Source organism: Salvelinus alpinus, chromosome 17 (genome assembly GCF_045679555.1).
Source record: "Salvelinus alpinus chromosome 17, SLU_Salpinus.1, whole genome shotgun sequence".
Classification (NCBI taxonomy): Eukaryota; Metazoa; Chordata; class Actinopteri; order Salmoniformes; family Salmonidae; genus Salvelinus; species Salvelinus alpinus.
In genome coordinates this window covers 8111637-8126033 of record NC_092102.1, presented here as the reverse complement: position 1 = coordinate 8126033, position 14397 = coordinate 8111637, and the positions used below count along the sequence as shown (strand labels likewise).

Genomic DNA, 14397 nt, shown 5'->3' with positions numbered 1-14397 from the left:
TGACTGGATCATTGAGGTAGGACGATTAGCTTGGTGTTTTATTTTTTAAATCAAATGTTTGTAGTTTAAGTAGCGATGATACGACATATAAAAACTGAAGTCAAACACAGACTGATGTACATACTGTACTGACATGCTTTATAAACTCAGCAAAAAAAGAAACGCCCCCTTTTCAGGACCATGTCCTTCAAAGATAATTCCTAAAAATCCAAATAACTTCACAGATCTTCATTGAAAAGGGTTTAAACACTGTTTCCCATGCTTGTTCAATGAACCATAAACAATTAATGAACATGCACCTGTGGAACGGTCATTAAGACACTAACAGCTTACAGAAGGTAGGCAATTAAGGTCACAGTTATGAAAACTTAGGACACTAAAGAGGCCTTTCTACTAACTCTGAAAAACACCAAAAAAGAAATATACCCAGGGTCCCTGCTCATCTGCATGAACGTGCCTTAGGCATGCTGCAAGGAGGCATGAGGACTGCAGATGTGGCCAGGGCAATAAATTGCAATGTCCGTACTGTAAGACGCCTAAGACAGCGCTACAGGGAGACAGGACGGACAGCTGATTGTCCTCGCAGTGGCAGACCATCTGTAACAACACCTGCACAGGATCGGTACATCCGAACATCACACCTGCGGGGACAGGTACAGGATGGCAACAACAACTGCCCAAGCTACACCAGGAATGCACAATCCCTCCATCAGTGCTGACTGTCAGCTATAAGCTGAGAGAGGCTGGACTGAAGGCTTGTAGGCCTGTTGTAAGGCAGGTCCTCACCAGACATCACCGGCAACAACGTCGCCTATGGGCACAAACCCACCGTCGCTGGACCAGACAGGACTGGCAAAAAGTGCTCTTCACTGATGAGTCGTGGTTTTGTCTCACCAGGGGTGTTTGTCGGATTGACATTTATCGTCGAAGGAATGAGCTTACTCCGAGGCCTGTACACTGGAGCGGGATTGATTTGGACGTGGAGGGTCAGTCATGGTCTGGGGCAGTGTGTCACAGCATCACCGGACTGAGCTTGTTGTCATTGCAGGCAATCTCAACACTGTGCGTTAAAGGGAAGTCATCCTCCTCCCTCATGTGGTACCCTTCCTGCAGGCTCATCCTGACATGACCCTCCAGCATGGCAATGACACCAGCCATACTGCTCGTTCTGTGCGTGATTTCCTGCAAGACAGGAACGACAGTGTTCTGCCATAGCCAGCAAAGAGCCCGGATCCGTTTTTGTCACCAAAGCCCCATATACTACCTACCACTGCGACCTGTATGCTCTCATTGGCTGGCCCTCGCTTCATATTCGTCGCCAAACCCACTGGCTCCAGGTCATCTATAAGTCTTTGCTAGGTAAAGCCCCACCTTATCTCAGCTCACTGGTCATCATGCTACCCACCCATAGCACGCGCTCCAGGAGGTATATTTCACTGGTCACCTCCAAAGCCAATTCCTCCTTTGGTCGCCTTTCCTTCCAGTTCTCTGCTGCCAATGACTGGAACGAATTGCAAAATCACTGAAGCTGGAGACTCATATCTCCCTTACTAACTTGAAGCATCAGCTGTCAGAGCAGCTCACAGATCATTGCACCTGTACATAGCGCATCTGTAAATAGCCCATCCAACTAAATCTTTTTTTTTGCTCCTTTGCACCCCAGTATCTCTACTTGCACATTCATCTTCTGCACATCTACCATTCCAGTGTTTAATTGCTAAATTGTAATTACTTCACCACTACGGCCTTTTTATTGACTTACCTCCCTAATCTTACCTCATTTGCACACACTGTATATAGATTTTTTCTATTGTGTTATTGACTGTACATTTGTTTATTCCATGTGTAACTCTGTGTTGTTGTTTGTGTCGCACTGCTTTGCTTTATCTTGGCCAGGTCGCAGTTGTAGATGAGAACTTGTTTTCAACTGGCCTACCTGGTTAAATAAAGGTGAAAAAAATGAAATAATTCTCAATCCCATTGAGCATGTCTGGGACCTGTTGGATTGGAGGGTGAGGGCTAGGGCCATTCCCCCCAGAAATGTCTGAGAACGTGCAGGTTCCTTGGTGGAAGAGTGGGGTAACATCTCACAGCAAGAACTGACAAATCTGGTGGAGTCCATGAGGAGGAGATGCACTGCAGTACTTAATGCAGCTGGTGGCGACACCAGATACTGACTGTTACTTTTGATTTTGACCCCCCCCTTTGTTCAGGGACACATTATTCAATTTCTGTTAGTCACATGTCTGTGGAACTTGTTCAGTTTATGTCTCAGTTGTTGAATCTTGTCATGTTCATACAAATATTTACACATGTTAAGTTTGCTGAAAATAAACGCAGTTGACAGTGAGAGGACGTTTCTTTTTTTGCTGAGTTTATATCTCAGATACATGCTCACTCTCTCTCAAACACAGACACAAAAGGTTAAGCAGTGGGGATTTAAATTCTTTAAAAAGAGGTGCCAGTACCTTGCTCGCAATGGCGTCCCTCGCGGCCCATGGGACACTCACACTTATACCCTCCCTCTGGTTGCACCTGACACTGGGACGATGGGTGGCATCTGTTAGGCTCGCATGGATTGTGGGTGTCGGCGCACGTCGGACCTATATTTCACCAACACCAACAAAAAAACAACAACCCCAAGTTAGAACTCAAACCACAGAATCTTTAAACCATCTTCTCTTATAAAAACCAGGGTTGTATTCATTAGGCACCAAAAAGGGAAATAAATGACAAAAAGGGAGGGACTACCTGAACTTGTCCAATAAGACAAGAACGGGGCAGAAGACAAATTACTGCTGTTTTCTGTAACATATGGACAATTAAGTTGTACTCTAAGAAACTTTTTCATTTTCTATTGCAAACCGTTTTGCTACTGTATGCCCTAATTAATACAACCTAGGCCTTTCAGACCATTTTCCCTTCATTCCATGCTTTCCTTAGTAATAGAGGTCCTTCTCTAATAGGATTTAGAAAGATTAAGGAAAGACCCAGGCACCCTGTCTTGCTGTTTTGCAGTCATGGGTATGGAGACGGTTCCTGGCTGTGGGAGAGGTGGCTGAAATGTCTCCCGGATGGCTAAATTGGCTTTGCCCTACACTAGCAGGGACGCATCCCAATTCAGCTGTCATTATTTAAGTAGCCAGAGCTGCCTGAGGCGAGGAGAATGATGTAATTAACCCCTCCCGCTGAGTTCTATTACACTCTTTCTCATCAATTTCTCCTGTTACTCACTCTCTCTCGCACGCACACACACACAATCTTTCTCTCGTCTCTCTCCCTCCCTCGTACTCCATCTCCCTCTTGTCTCTGACCAACTCTCTCGTTATCTCTCTCAGAACTATCTTCTTGACCCTAACCAGTCAGGCTTCAAGGCGGCTCATTCAAATGAGACCGATCTCCTCTGTGTCACAGACGCTCTCCGCTCTGCTAAAGCGGACTCGCTCTCCTCTGTTTTCATCCTCCTAGATCTATCTGCTGCCTTCAACACTGCGAACCATCAGATCCTCCTCGTCACCTTCTCAGGGTTGGGTGTCTCACGATCTGCAAACCCTTGGATTGCATCCTACCTGACAGGTCGACTGTGTCTGCACCACGTGCTCTCACTACTGGTGTCCCCCAGGGCTCGGTTCTAGGACCTCTCCTCTTTTCTCTTTACACCAAGTCACTTGGCTCTTTCATATCTTCACATTGTTTCTTCAATCATTGCTATGCGGATGCCACTCAACTACTCTTCTCCATCCACCCTTCTGACGCACTGGTGGCGACACGCATCTCTGCATGCCTGGCAGACATCTCAGCTTGGATATCGGCCCACCATCTCAAGCTCAACCTCGACAAAACGGAGCTACTCATCCTCCCGGGGAAGGCCTGCCCACTCCAAGACATCTCCATCATGGTTGACAACTCCATGGTGCCCCCCTCCCAGAGTGCAAAGAACCTTGGCCTGGCCCTGGACAAGACACTGTCGTTCTCTGCAAACATCAAAGCAGTGACTTGCTCATGCAGTCACTGCTTTGAAGAGTACAACCCTTCCTCACACAGGTAGTGGTGCAGGTCCGAATCCAGGCACTTGTCATCTCCTGTCTAGACTAATGCAACTCTCTGTTGGCTGGGCTCCCGGCTTGTGCCACCAAACCCCTGCAACTTATCCATAACGCCGCAGCCCGCCTTGCGTTCAACCTTCCTAAGTTCTCCCATGTCACACCGCTCCTCTGCACACTCCACTGGCTTCCAGTCGTAGCTCGCAGTCGCTTCAAGACCCTGGTGCTTGTCTATGGAGCAGCAAGGGGAACTGCCCCTTCGTGCATTAGGCTATGCTCAAACCCTACATCCCAACCCGAGCACTGCATTCTGCCACTTCTGGTCTCTTGGCCCTCCCACCCCCCAAAGCTCTTCTCAGTCCTGGACCCCAATGGCGGAACCAGCTTCCCTCCAAAGTCAGGACAGCGGAGTCCCTGCCCATCTTACGAAAACATCTGAAGCCCTACCTCTTTGAGGAGTATCTTAAATAACACTCACTCTGCCCCTGACACTGCACTTGGACTGTGACCACTGTAAAAGAGGAGAGAGGGGTAAAGGCCAGGCGATGGGGAGCATTTGGTTATAGTCTTCAATGGGTTCCTTTACTGCACTACACCTAATCCCAGACAAGTCTTAAGCAAGACAGAGGCAACGTGCTGTGAGCTTTTCAAATGGCTAAATCCTGACTGCGGTGTATTCCTCAGACATTGGTTCAAATAGTATTGGCTTACTTTCAAATACTTTTGAGCGGTGGATTGAGCCCAATGAGGAGTGCACGGTGGGGTAGAGGTAATCACGGGTCCAAAACGTTGGAGCCGTTCCGAAATGGACCTGGGGCTTTCCCACCCAGACCCGATATGCATAAATAAACAATGTAATCTAGAGACCCGTTTCGAACAGACCCGAAGACAACTAGAACCTTTCCGTACAGGTCGGGTCCAGATCCGATCCGAGTGGGGCGAAGCAGCAAAAAATTATTTTTATAAGTTCCTTTATTAACCGGAGCTGATAAAGCGCAAGAGGAAGAGAGGGGCCATACTGTGAGCGAGTGACAAGGTGAGGAGGGAGGGAGAAGTGAGAGACAGCAACCAACCAAGCCGACTCGCGCTATAGTAGACTAATAGCTGCCATAGCTAGGCTATTTATCATCAAATATGAGCACGTGGTACCCGTCTTGACTGCATCAAACCGGGAGAAGCTAATTAAGAGAGCTAATGTTAGCTAGCTTGGCTAACTGAGGTTGCAGTGCATGCGCTTTCTCATCCTAGAGTTACAAATAACAACAACAGCCTTCCTGTTGCCTCTTGGTCGTTGAAGCCTATCCCTCTCCTTGAACTTTTAATTCCATCTTCCATTGATTAGATAGCTCCTAACTTTTGCCACACATGGAGAGAGGCTCTATGTCTGTAGCCTATTGCAGCATTGACTGGCCAACCACAAGCTACACACGCCAAGGTCCACACAAGTGAAAAGCAAGAGCAGCAACATAAATAAGATATTTCTCTCTCTCTCTCTCTACTGCAGCAGTCACATTCAGATCTGTACGGGCCCTTGCAAACAAGTCAGTTACAATTACATATACCCAAGACCCGTGACAAATTATATCAGATCCGACCCAGACCTGTGACATTATTTAGAATTCTGTATCCGGACTTGCTCGGGTCCCGGACCTGGTCTCGGGTATTCAGGTACAGGTGGACCCATGAAGACTTCTACTGTGGGGACTATGTCATTTGGTTCTATTGTGCCAGGCAAGCTCAATCAAGTGCAGTTTAATTATTCAAATAAACAAAAACAAATACTATTTGTGAACTCAAATCTACGGTGCCAAGAACTGAGGTCTGGGTCATGTTCATTAGGGCATGCAACAAAAATAATTTTGAAATGTGTCGCAATGGCGTTTCTCAATGGACAAGTGCAGGTAGTCCCTTGATGTTGCGATCCATTTTCAGCTGTTTGGTGCCTAATGACTACGACCCTGTTGTTAGAAAGAAATAGTGTTTGGCTGACCGGAGTAGCTGTTGATGCACTTGCAGTGGAACATCTCAGCCTCCTTGACCTGGCAGGAGGCACTGTTCTTACAGGGGTTAGGCTGGCACGGGTTGTTGCCGCACTCGCCTACGCCGGTGCCGTAGAGCACGTTGCCACCCTTCTCCTGCAGGTTGTACACCAGGTTGTTGACGTCCAGCGTGCGAACACAGCCAACAAGACCTGTCCCGGTGGAGGTCCTCTCCTTCACACTAAGAGAGAAGGGGATGGAGAGAGCGGGAGGGGGAGAGGGAGAGAGAGAGAGAGAGAGGGGTTGAAAGCAAGACCGACATGGAGTGAGAGAGAGAGAGAGCAAGAGAGAGAAAGAGAGTGAATGATAATATACCATCAGCCATTCAGTAGGTATTCAAATCAACTTAGTGAAAAATAGGAAAAATAAAACACAGGTGCTGGACAGAAAAAACAAACAAATAATATGAAAAAAGCAATACCTGCACCTCTGCTAATGCTCACTGTGTATGCGTCTCAATAAACCAATATGGTACCGGAGAGTTCCGTACTGTTTTTATAGAACTCAACAACTCCTTTCTCCATCAATCTCCTTTTCTCTATATATACTAATACATGACTAATTATATATTGCTAATATACAACCATACTAATGCCATCTTCATGTGAGGCCTTACTCTGTCATCATGTCCTCGGGCACCCCTCCGATGAAGAGGTGGGTGTCCAGGTTGAGGCCGTCGGTGCCGGGCGGGCTGGCGCCCTCGATGTGGAGCTCGTCATCCACGCTCAGCACGGCGTTGCGCCGGTTCCTCGTCACCACCAGCTGGTACCAGCGACCCTGCTTCACCTGGACTTTACTGACCAGTGTGCCTGTGCCCGAGCCGGTGTTGAACCTAGGGGTGGGAAGCAAACCATCATCTTTATATAATATGTTCAATGGAGTATCTGCATGGAAAGAAGATTTTTTAATCCAGGAATAGGCTTAATCTGGATACAGGAAACTGGCCCATACTGCATTTGTTTTTCAGTATATATATTTTCTTTGAAGGAAGCAGTTTAGAGGTCTATGGTTAACTGCCCTACATGTACCTCAGGAAAACTTGGGAATTGATGGTACTATATTTCTCATAATAAATTGCCCTCAACTCTAATGTGACTTTTATAGAGCTACTGTTAGAATGTAGGTCCATAATATATATATATATATATATATATATATATATATATATATATATATATACACATATATATATATATATATATATACACATACAGTACCAGTCAAACATTTTAGAACACACTTACTCATTCCTGGGTTTTTCTTTATTTTTAATATTTTCTACATTGTAGAATAATAGTAAAGAAATCAAAACTATAAAATAACACATATTAAACAAAACAAAATATATTTTAGATTTGAGATACTTTAAAGTATCTTCCCCTTGATGACAGCTTTGCACACACTTGGTATTCTCTCAGCTTACTTTTTTATTTATTTTACCTTTATTTAACTCGGCAAGTCAGTTAAGAACAAATTCTTATTTTCAATGACGGCCTAGGAACATGGAACTGCTTTGTTCAGGGGCAGAATAACAGATTTGTACCTTGTCAGCCCAACGCTCTAACCACTTGGCTACCCTGCCGCCCTGAGGTCACCTGGAATGCATTTCAATGAACAGGTGAGCCTTTGTTAAAAGTTATTTGTGGAATTTCTTTCCTTCTTAATGTGTTTGAGCCAATCACTTGTGTTGTGACAAAGTAGGGGTGGTATACAGAAGATAGCCCTATTTGGTAAAAGACCAAGTCCATATTATGGCAAGAACATCTCAAATAGGCAACAGGAAATGACAGTCCATCATTACTTTAAGACATGAAGGTCAGTCAATCCAGAAAGTGTCAAGAACTTTGAAAGTTTCTTCAAGTGCAGTCGCAAAAACCATCAAGCGCTATGATGAAACTGTCTCTCATGAGGACCGCCACAGGTAAGGAAGACCCAGAGTTACCTCTGCTGCAGAGGATAAGTTCATTAGAGTTAACCGCACCTCAGAAATTGCAGCCCAAATAAATGCTTCACAGAGTTTAAATAACAGACACATCTCAACATCAACTGTTCAGAGGAGACTGCATGAATCAGGCCTTCATGGTCGAATTGCTGCAAAGAAACCACTCCTAAAGGACACCAATAAGAAGAAGAGACTTGCTTGGGCCAAGAAACACAAGCAATAAACATTAGACTGGTGGAAATCTGTAATTTGGTCTGATGAGTCCAAATTTGAGATTTTTGGTTCCAACCGCCGTGTTTTTGTGAGACGCATAGTAGGTGAAGGGATGATCTCCGCATGTGGGGTTCCCACCGTGAAGCATGGAGGAGGAGGTGTAATGGTGTTGGGGTGCTTTGCTGGTGACACTGTCTGTGATTTATTTAGAATTCACTTAACCAGCATGGCTACAACACAGCATTCAGCAGCGACACGCCATCCCATCTGGTTTGCGCTTAGTGGTACTATCATTTGTTTTTCAACAGAACAATGACCCCAAAACACATCTCCAAGCTGTGTAAAGGCTATTTGACCAAGAAGGAGAGTGATGGAGTGCTGCATCAGATGACCTGGCCACCACAATCCCCCGACCTCAAACCAATTGAGATGGTTTGGGATGAGTTGGACCGCAGTGTGAAGGAAAAGCAGCTAAAAAGTGCTCGCATATGTGGAAACTCCTTCAAGACTGTTGGAAAAGCATTCCAGGTGAAGCTGGTTGAGAGAATGCCAAGAGTGTGCTGTCATCAAGGCAAAGGGTGGCTACTTTGAAGAATCTAAAATCTAAAACATATTTTGATTTGTTTAACTTTTTTTGGTTACTCCATGATTCCAGATGTGTTATTTCATAGTTTTTATGTCTTCACTATTATTATACAATGTGTAAAATAGTAGAAAATTAAGAAAATCCCTTGAATGAGAAGGTGGGTCGAAACTGGACTGGCACACCCCTTCAAATTAGTGGATTCGGCTATTTCAGCCACACCCGTTGCTGACATCTGTATAAAATCGAGCACACAGCCATGCAATCTCCATATACAAACATTGGCAGTAGGATGGGCTGAAGAGCTCCGTGACTTTCAATGTGGTTGTCAGTTCAAATTTCTGCCCTGCAAGAGCTGCCCCGGTCAACTGTAAGTGCTGGTATTGTGAAGTGGAAACGTCTAAGAGCAACAACGGCTCAGCCGCTAAGTGGTAAGCCACAAAAGCTCACAGAACAGGACCGCTGAGTGCTGAAGCACGTAGCGCGTAAAAATGGTCTGTCCTCGGTTGCAACACTCAATACTGAGTTCCAACTTGCCTCTGGAAGCAACGTCAGCACAATAACTGTTCGTCGGGAGCTTCATGAAATGGGTTTCCATGGCCGAGCACCCCCACACAAGCCTAAGATCATCATGTGCAATGCTAAGAGCCCTGACCTCAAACCCATCGAACACCTTTGGGAAGAATGGGAACGTCAACTGCGAGCCAGACCAAATCTCCCAACATCAGGGCCTGCCCTCACTAATGCTCTTGTGGCTGAATGGAAGCAAGTCCCTGCAGCAATGTTCCAACATCTAATGGAAAGCCTTCCCAGGAGAGTGGAGGCTGTTATAGCAGCAAAGTGGGACCAGCTCCATATGAATGACCATGATTTTGGAATTAGATGTTCGACAAGCAAGTGTCCACATACTTTTGATCATGTAGTGTATATGTCATTTTTTTTACTCAAACCACCCGCAGGCCGGATTGGACACCTCCACGGGCCGGATACGGGCCGTATGTTTGACACCCTGATCTACAGCTTGCTATCAATGCCCTTTGACACAACTGAACCTCTTCCTGTTTTGTCACTTCCTGTTTTATCACCTCTACCTGTCCACTCACTTGAGCTCCACTTTGCCATTGACCAGGGTGAGAGACAGGAAGTCCTTCTTGCCGTCCTGGCCGTTGAAGAGCAGGATGCCCGTCATCTCGGCCACCCTGAACTCCATGGCGATGCGGACCGTGTGATAGGCCCTCATGGTGTCGAAGGCCAGATAGGACTTACCCCCGAATGACGGGATGAAGTATGTGATCACTGGGAAGAAGAGAGGGGTATTTATTTTTGGTAATACCAATTATCCCACCGATGACATTCTTTAAAAAGAAATTGAGCTAATATAATTCATAAAATAAAAAGGAAAGTTTTACATCTTCCTAAGCCTGAGGTGGTTTTAACCTTCCAGACTTGAAATTGTATCAACTCGCTACCCACGTCTTTGCTCATCCAGAGAATATGCTCATCCCCAGAATATTTTTACATGTCTATTTTCAAAGGATAAAGCTAAGAACATTAACTTCATAGTAAAGAACACTATAACAATATGGAAGAAAATGAAACGTATTCTACAAGAACCAATATCACTCTCTAAAAACACAACCCTATGGAACAATCCTTGGAAAGCTTTTCAGAATTCACAGATAAATTGGTCCACATGGAACACTAAAGGCATAGAAACCGTAAATGACTTGGTAACAGGAAATACATGTATTTCCGTAACAGAATTAAAAAGTAATTTTGAACTGACCAATAAAGACAGTTTCAAATACATGCAACTTAAAAGTTATATATCACAACATTTTGAGTTAAAATCTTTTGTACATCAGAGCAACCTTGAGGGAATCTTATTTGAATCACAAAAGGATGTTCATATGATAGGTAAGATATACATAACCTTGCAAAGAGCCTATCCAACTGACAATCTCTAAGAAAAAATGTTTGAACCAAGAACTGATGTTGACACAACATGGAAGGGAAGTTGGACCATAACTAACGCAATTACAGTTAACAAACATGTACGTTTAATCCAGTATAAACTAATGTATTAGTATTATACAAGAGCAAAATTCACTCATTAAAATTCTTCTTGAGTCATGTAAAACTATGTAAAACTAATAACGACTTCGTAATCCAGGCTTTCTGGGAATGCTATAAAGTCAGGAGGTTGTGGGCGAAACTACAAAGTGGGCTGTCAGAAGTATTACAATGTAAACTTACTTCTTATCCGCTGTCTGTATTATTCAAGATATAGCATATGGGGGTGTAGTGAGATACCCAATGGGTTGGACGATTCTCTTCTCATCACTCATCATGAAAAAAACGTATACTAAAAACTTGGAAGTCAATCAATCCGCCATCATTGACACAATGGAAAAATCTAATGATTTATTATTGAAGTAACATCGGCGACAAGAAAAATTAATTGGTAGAATTTAAGGCCAAGTGGTATTTGGCCTTAAAACTTCTTGCCACTATAGGGGGTGCTGTTTCGCATTAGCATAATTTGCTCAACAGATTAAACGGCTTCCTAATCAATTCTTGCTCGTACAATATGCATATTATTGTTATTATTGGATAGAAAACACTCTAGTTTCTATAGCCGTTGGAATTTTGTCTCTGAGTGGTACAGAACTCAATCTACAGCACTTTTCATGATAGGGAGTCAGATTTCAGACATTCTGGCCCCTGATCTGGAGTCAGTTTAAAGGTCCCTGTAAATGCTATGGAGAAACAGACACTTCTTACGTCTTCCCCTGGATGTCAGTACGTGATGACGCTTTGAATGGAGTCGATTGCGCAATCAGGGGCTGCATAAAAGAGCAAATACCGGAAGTAGCATCCCTTTGCTGCCTGCGCCTTGCGCACGGAGGACGTCGGACTCGCCTCCTTCCAAGCGTTTGTTTAGCCAGTAATATTTCTCTGGTCATGTTTTTACTCGTTAGAGGTGTTAAAAACATCATAAGGTAGTTAATTTAAACCGTTTTATAGCAATTTATATCCGTTTAGTGCGATTTTGACCCATTTATTTCTGAGGCACTTTGAACCGCTGGGCACGTTTCCAGTTCATGCCGAACGTTAGTGGGCATTTCCACATGGCAAGAGGACAGCTTTCGACCAAAAGACGATTAGACCCAAGAAAGGATTCTTTGCCCAAGATTCTGATGGAAGAACAGCTCACAGTAAGAACAATTTATGATGATAAATCGTGTTTCTGTCGAAAAATGTTAAACGCTTATGTCGCCATTTTGTTTTGTATAGCTTCGCTTGGCGCAACCTGTATTGAAAAGTAAGGATAATTTAAAAAATGTAAATCAGCGATTGCATTAAGAACTAATTTGTCTTTCGATTACTGTCAACCCTGTATTTTTTAGTCAAGTATATGATTAGCTTTTGATTAAACTAGATCACTAAAAGATGGCGACCGACATTTCCAGGCTTGTTTTGCTACTATTTTCATTGTATAACCACGGTTTTTTATGGCTAAATATGCACATTTTCGAACAAACTCTATATGTATGTTGTAAAATGATGTTACTGGAGTGTCATCGGAAGAATTCTGAGAAGGTTAGTGAAAAAATTTATATATTTTGGCGATGATAACGATATCGCTCTCTTTAGCTTGAATTCATGCTGGGGTAACGTTTGCATATGTGGTATGCTAATATAACGATTTATTGTGTTTTCGCCGTAAAACACTTAGAAAATCTGAAATATTGTCTGAATTCACAAGATCTGTGTCTTTCCAATGCTATGCTTTGTCTATTTTTAAGAAATGTTTTATGATGAGTAAATTGGTAATACACGTTGCTCTCTGTAGTAATTCTAGTCGCTTTGGTGAGATTTGTGATGGTGGCTGCAATGGCAAACTATGATTTATACCTGAAATATGCACATTTTCTAACAAAACCTATCCTATACCATAAATATGTTATCAGACTGTCATCTGATGAGTTTTTTTCTTGGTTAGTGGCTATCAATATCTTAGTTTAGCCGAATTGGTGATAGCTACTGGTGGAGAGAAAAAATGGTGGACAAAGAAATTGTGTGTTTTGCTAACGTGTTTAGCTAATAGATTTACATATTGTGTCTTCCCTGTAAAACATTTTAAAAATCTGAAATGGTGGCTTTATTCACAAGATCTGTATCTTTCATTAGGTGTCTTGGACTTGTGATTTAATGATATTTAGATGCTACTATTTAATTGTGACGCTATGCTAGCGATGCTAATCAGTGTGGGGGGGGGGTGGGGGGTGATCCCGGATCCGGGGTTGAGGCTCGTTAGAGGTTAATGCAGGCACTATAATGCAGGCACTAGGGATGGGGGTTGTGAGCTTGCGAGTCTGGGCAGAGGAGATGTAGTCATTGTTTGTGTGTGTCTGTAAATTGTTGTTCGTACAGTTGGAGACAAGAGCCTAGTTAAGGTAATATAGCCTAGCCTAGCTAGGTAGGTCATACAGTAAGCTCAACAGACAGATGTGTTAAAAGAGATTACCTGGGCTGGTGTGTATCGTCAGGTAGAAAAGGACAGCTTGATGTGTTTTCCATTTTATACTTGGAGTTTTGACACGAATGCACACATGAGCGCACACACACACACACACAAAACTAAGGTTACGTATGTAACCGTGGTTATGTGAGCTATATGCATCACTCCAATATATTGGTATCACTCCGCGGTGGAGGGATACATCCGAGGTGAGGATTTACAGATATACTCCTGTGTCACGGCTGGGGTCCGCCCCTATATATAGACCCCATGATCACGACACACATTCTCTAGCACTGATCACTCCAGTGTATTGGTATACCCGTACCAAATAAGTCGATGCTAGAGGGACCTGGCCAGGCAGTGGCAAAGTCCCAGCGCGGGACCGAGACGCAGGGTCCGTCAATGTGGAAGGGAGGTCCTGGCACAGTCCCCGGAAGGGGAGGCAACGCCCAGGACTGCTGAACCAACTGCAGAGGGAGATGCCACATTTACCCGATAGTACCTAGCAAAAGTGCAAGAGGAAGCCCAGCTGGCCGCAGCACAGATATCAGTGAGGGGCACTCTTCTCAGTAGTGCCCAGGACGCAGCCACACCTCGTGTTGAATGTGCCACCACAGAACCCAGCACTGGCCTTCAAGCCAGGAGGTATGCTGTCGTAATAGTGTCCACGATCCAGTGAGAGAACCTCTGCTTTGATAGCCCAGCCAGCAGGACTCTCTCATCATAGCAGACAAAGAGCTGGTCTGTTGTTCTCACTGACCGTGTCCACTCCACATAGGCAGCCAGTGCCAGAGGGTACAGGGCACAGCATGCCGGAGGGAGACCCAGACTTCCCTGCCACTGCCGGGGGGTCGTAAGCAGAACCTTCGGGAGGAATGAGGGGTTGGTACGGAGAGATTATAGTCCTCCCCCCGTGGTCCATCCGGTACACTCAGAACTTAATGAAAGAGCATGGAGCTCACCCACCCTCTTCATGGAAGTAATCGCTAACAAGAAAGCCACCTTCATAGAGAGGTGTTTCAGGGAGGCAGACTCCAACGGTTCGAAAG

The 14397-nt window shown here is 44.4% G+C and overlaps 1 protein-coding gene across 5 annotated transcripts in view; it reads right to left on the bottom strand.

Annotated features, from left to right (window-relative positions):
- LOC139542053 (agrin-like) overlaps positions 1-14397 on the bottom strand; it is a 409208-nt gene that overhangs the window by 42182 nt on the left and 352629 nt on the right. For all 5 annotated transcript variants that reach the window (XM_071347046.1, XM_071347047.1, XM_071347049.1 and 2 more), the window contains 4 exons: positions 9924-10116; positions 6699-6914; positions 6034-6263; positions 2469-2603 (listed from right to left, as the gene is read on the bottom strand). In XM_071347046.1, coding sequence (XP_071203147.1) covers positions 2469-2603; positions 6034-6263; positions 6699-6914; positions 9924-10116 — 774 coding nt within the window. The remainder of the gene's footprint in view (positions 1-2468; positions 2604-6033; positions 6264-6698; positions 6915-9923; positions 10117-14397) is intronic.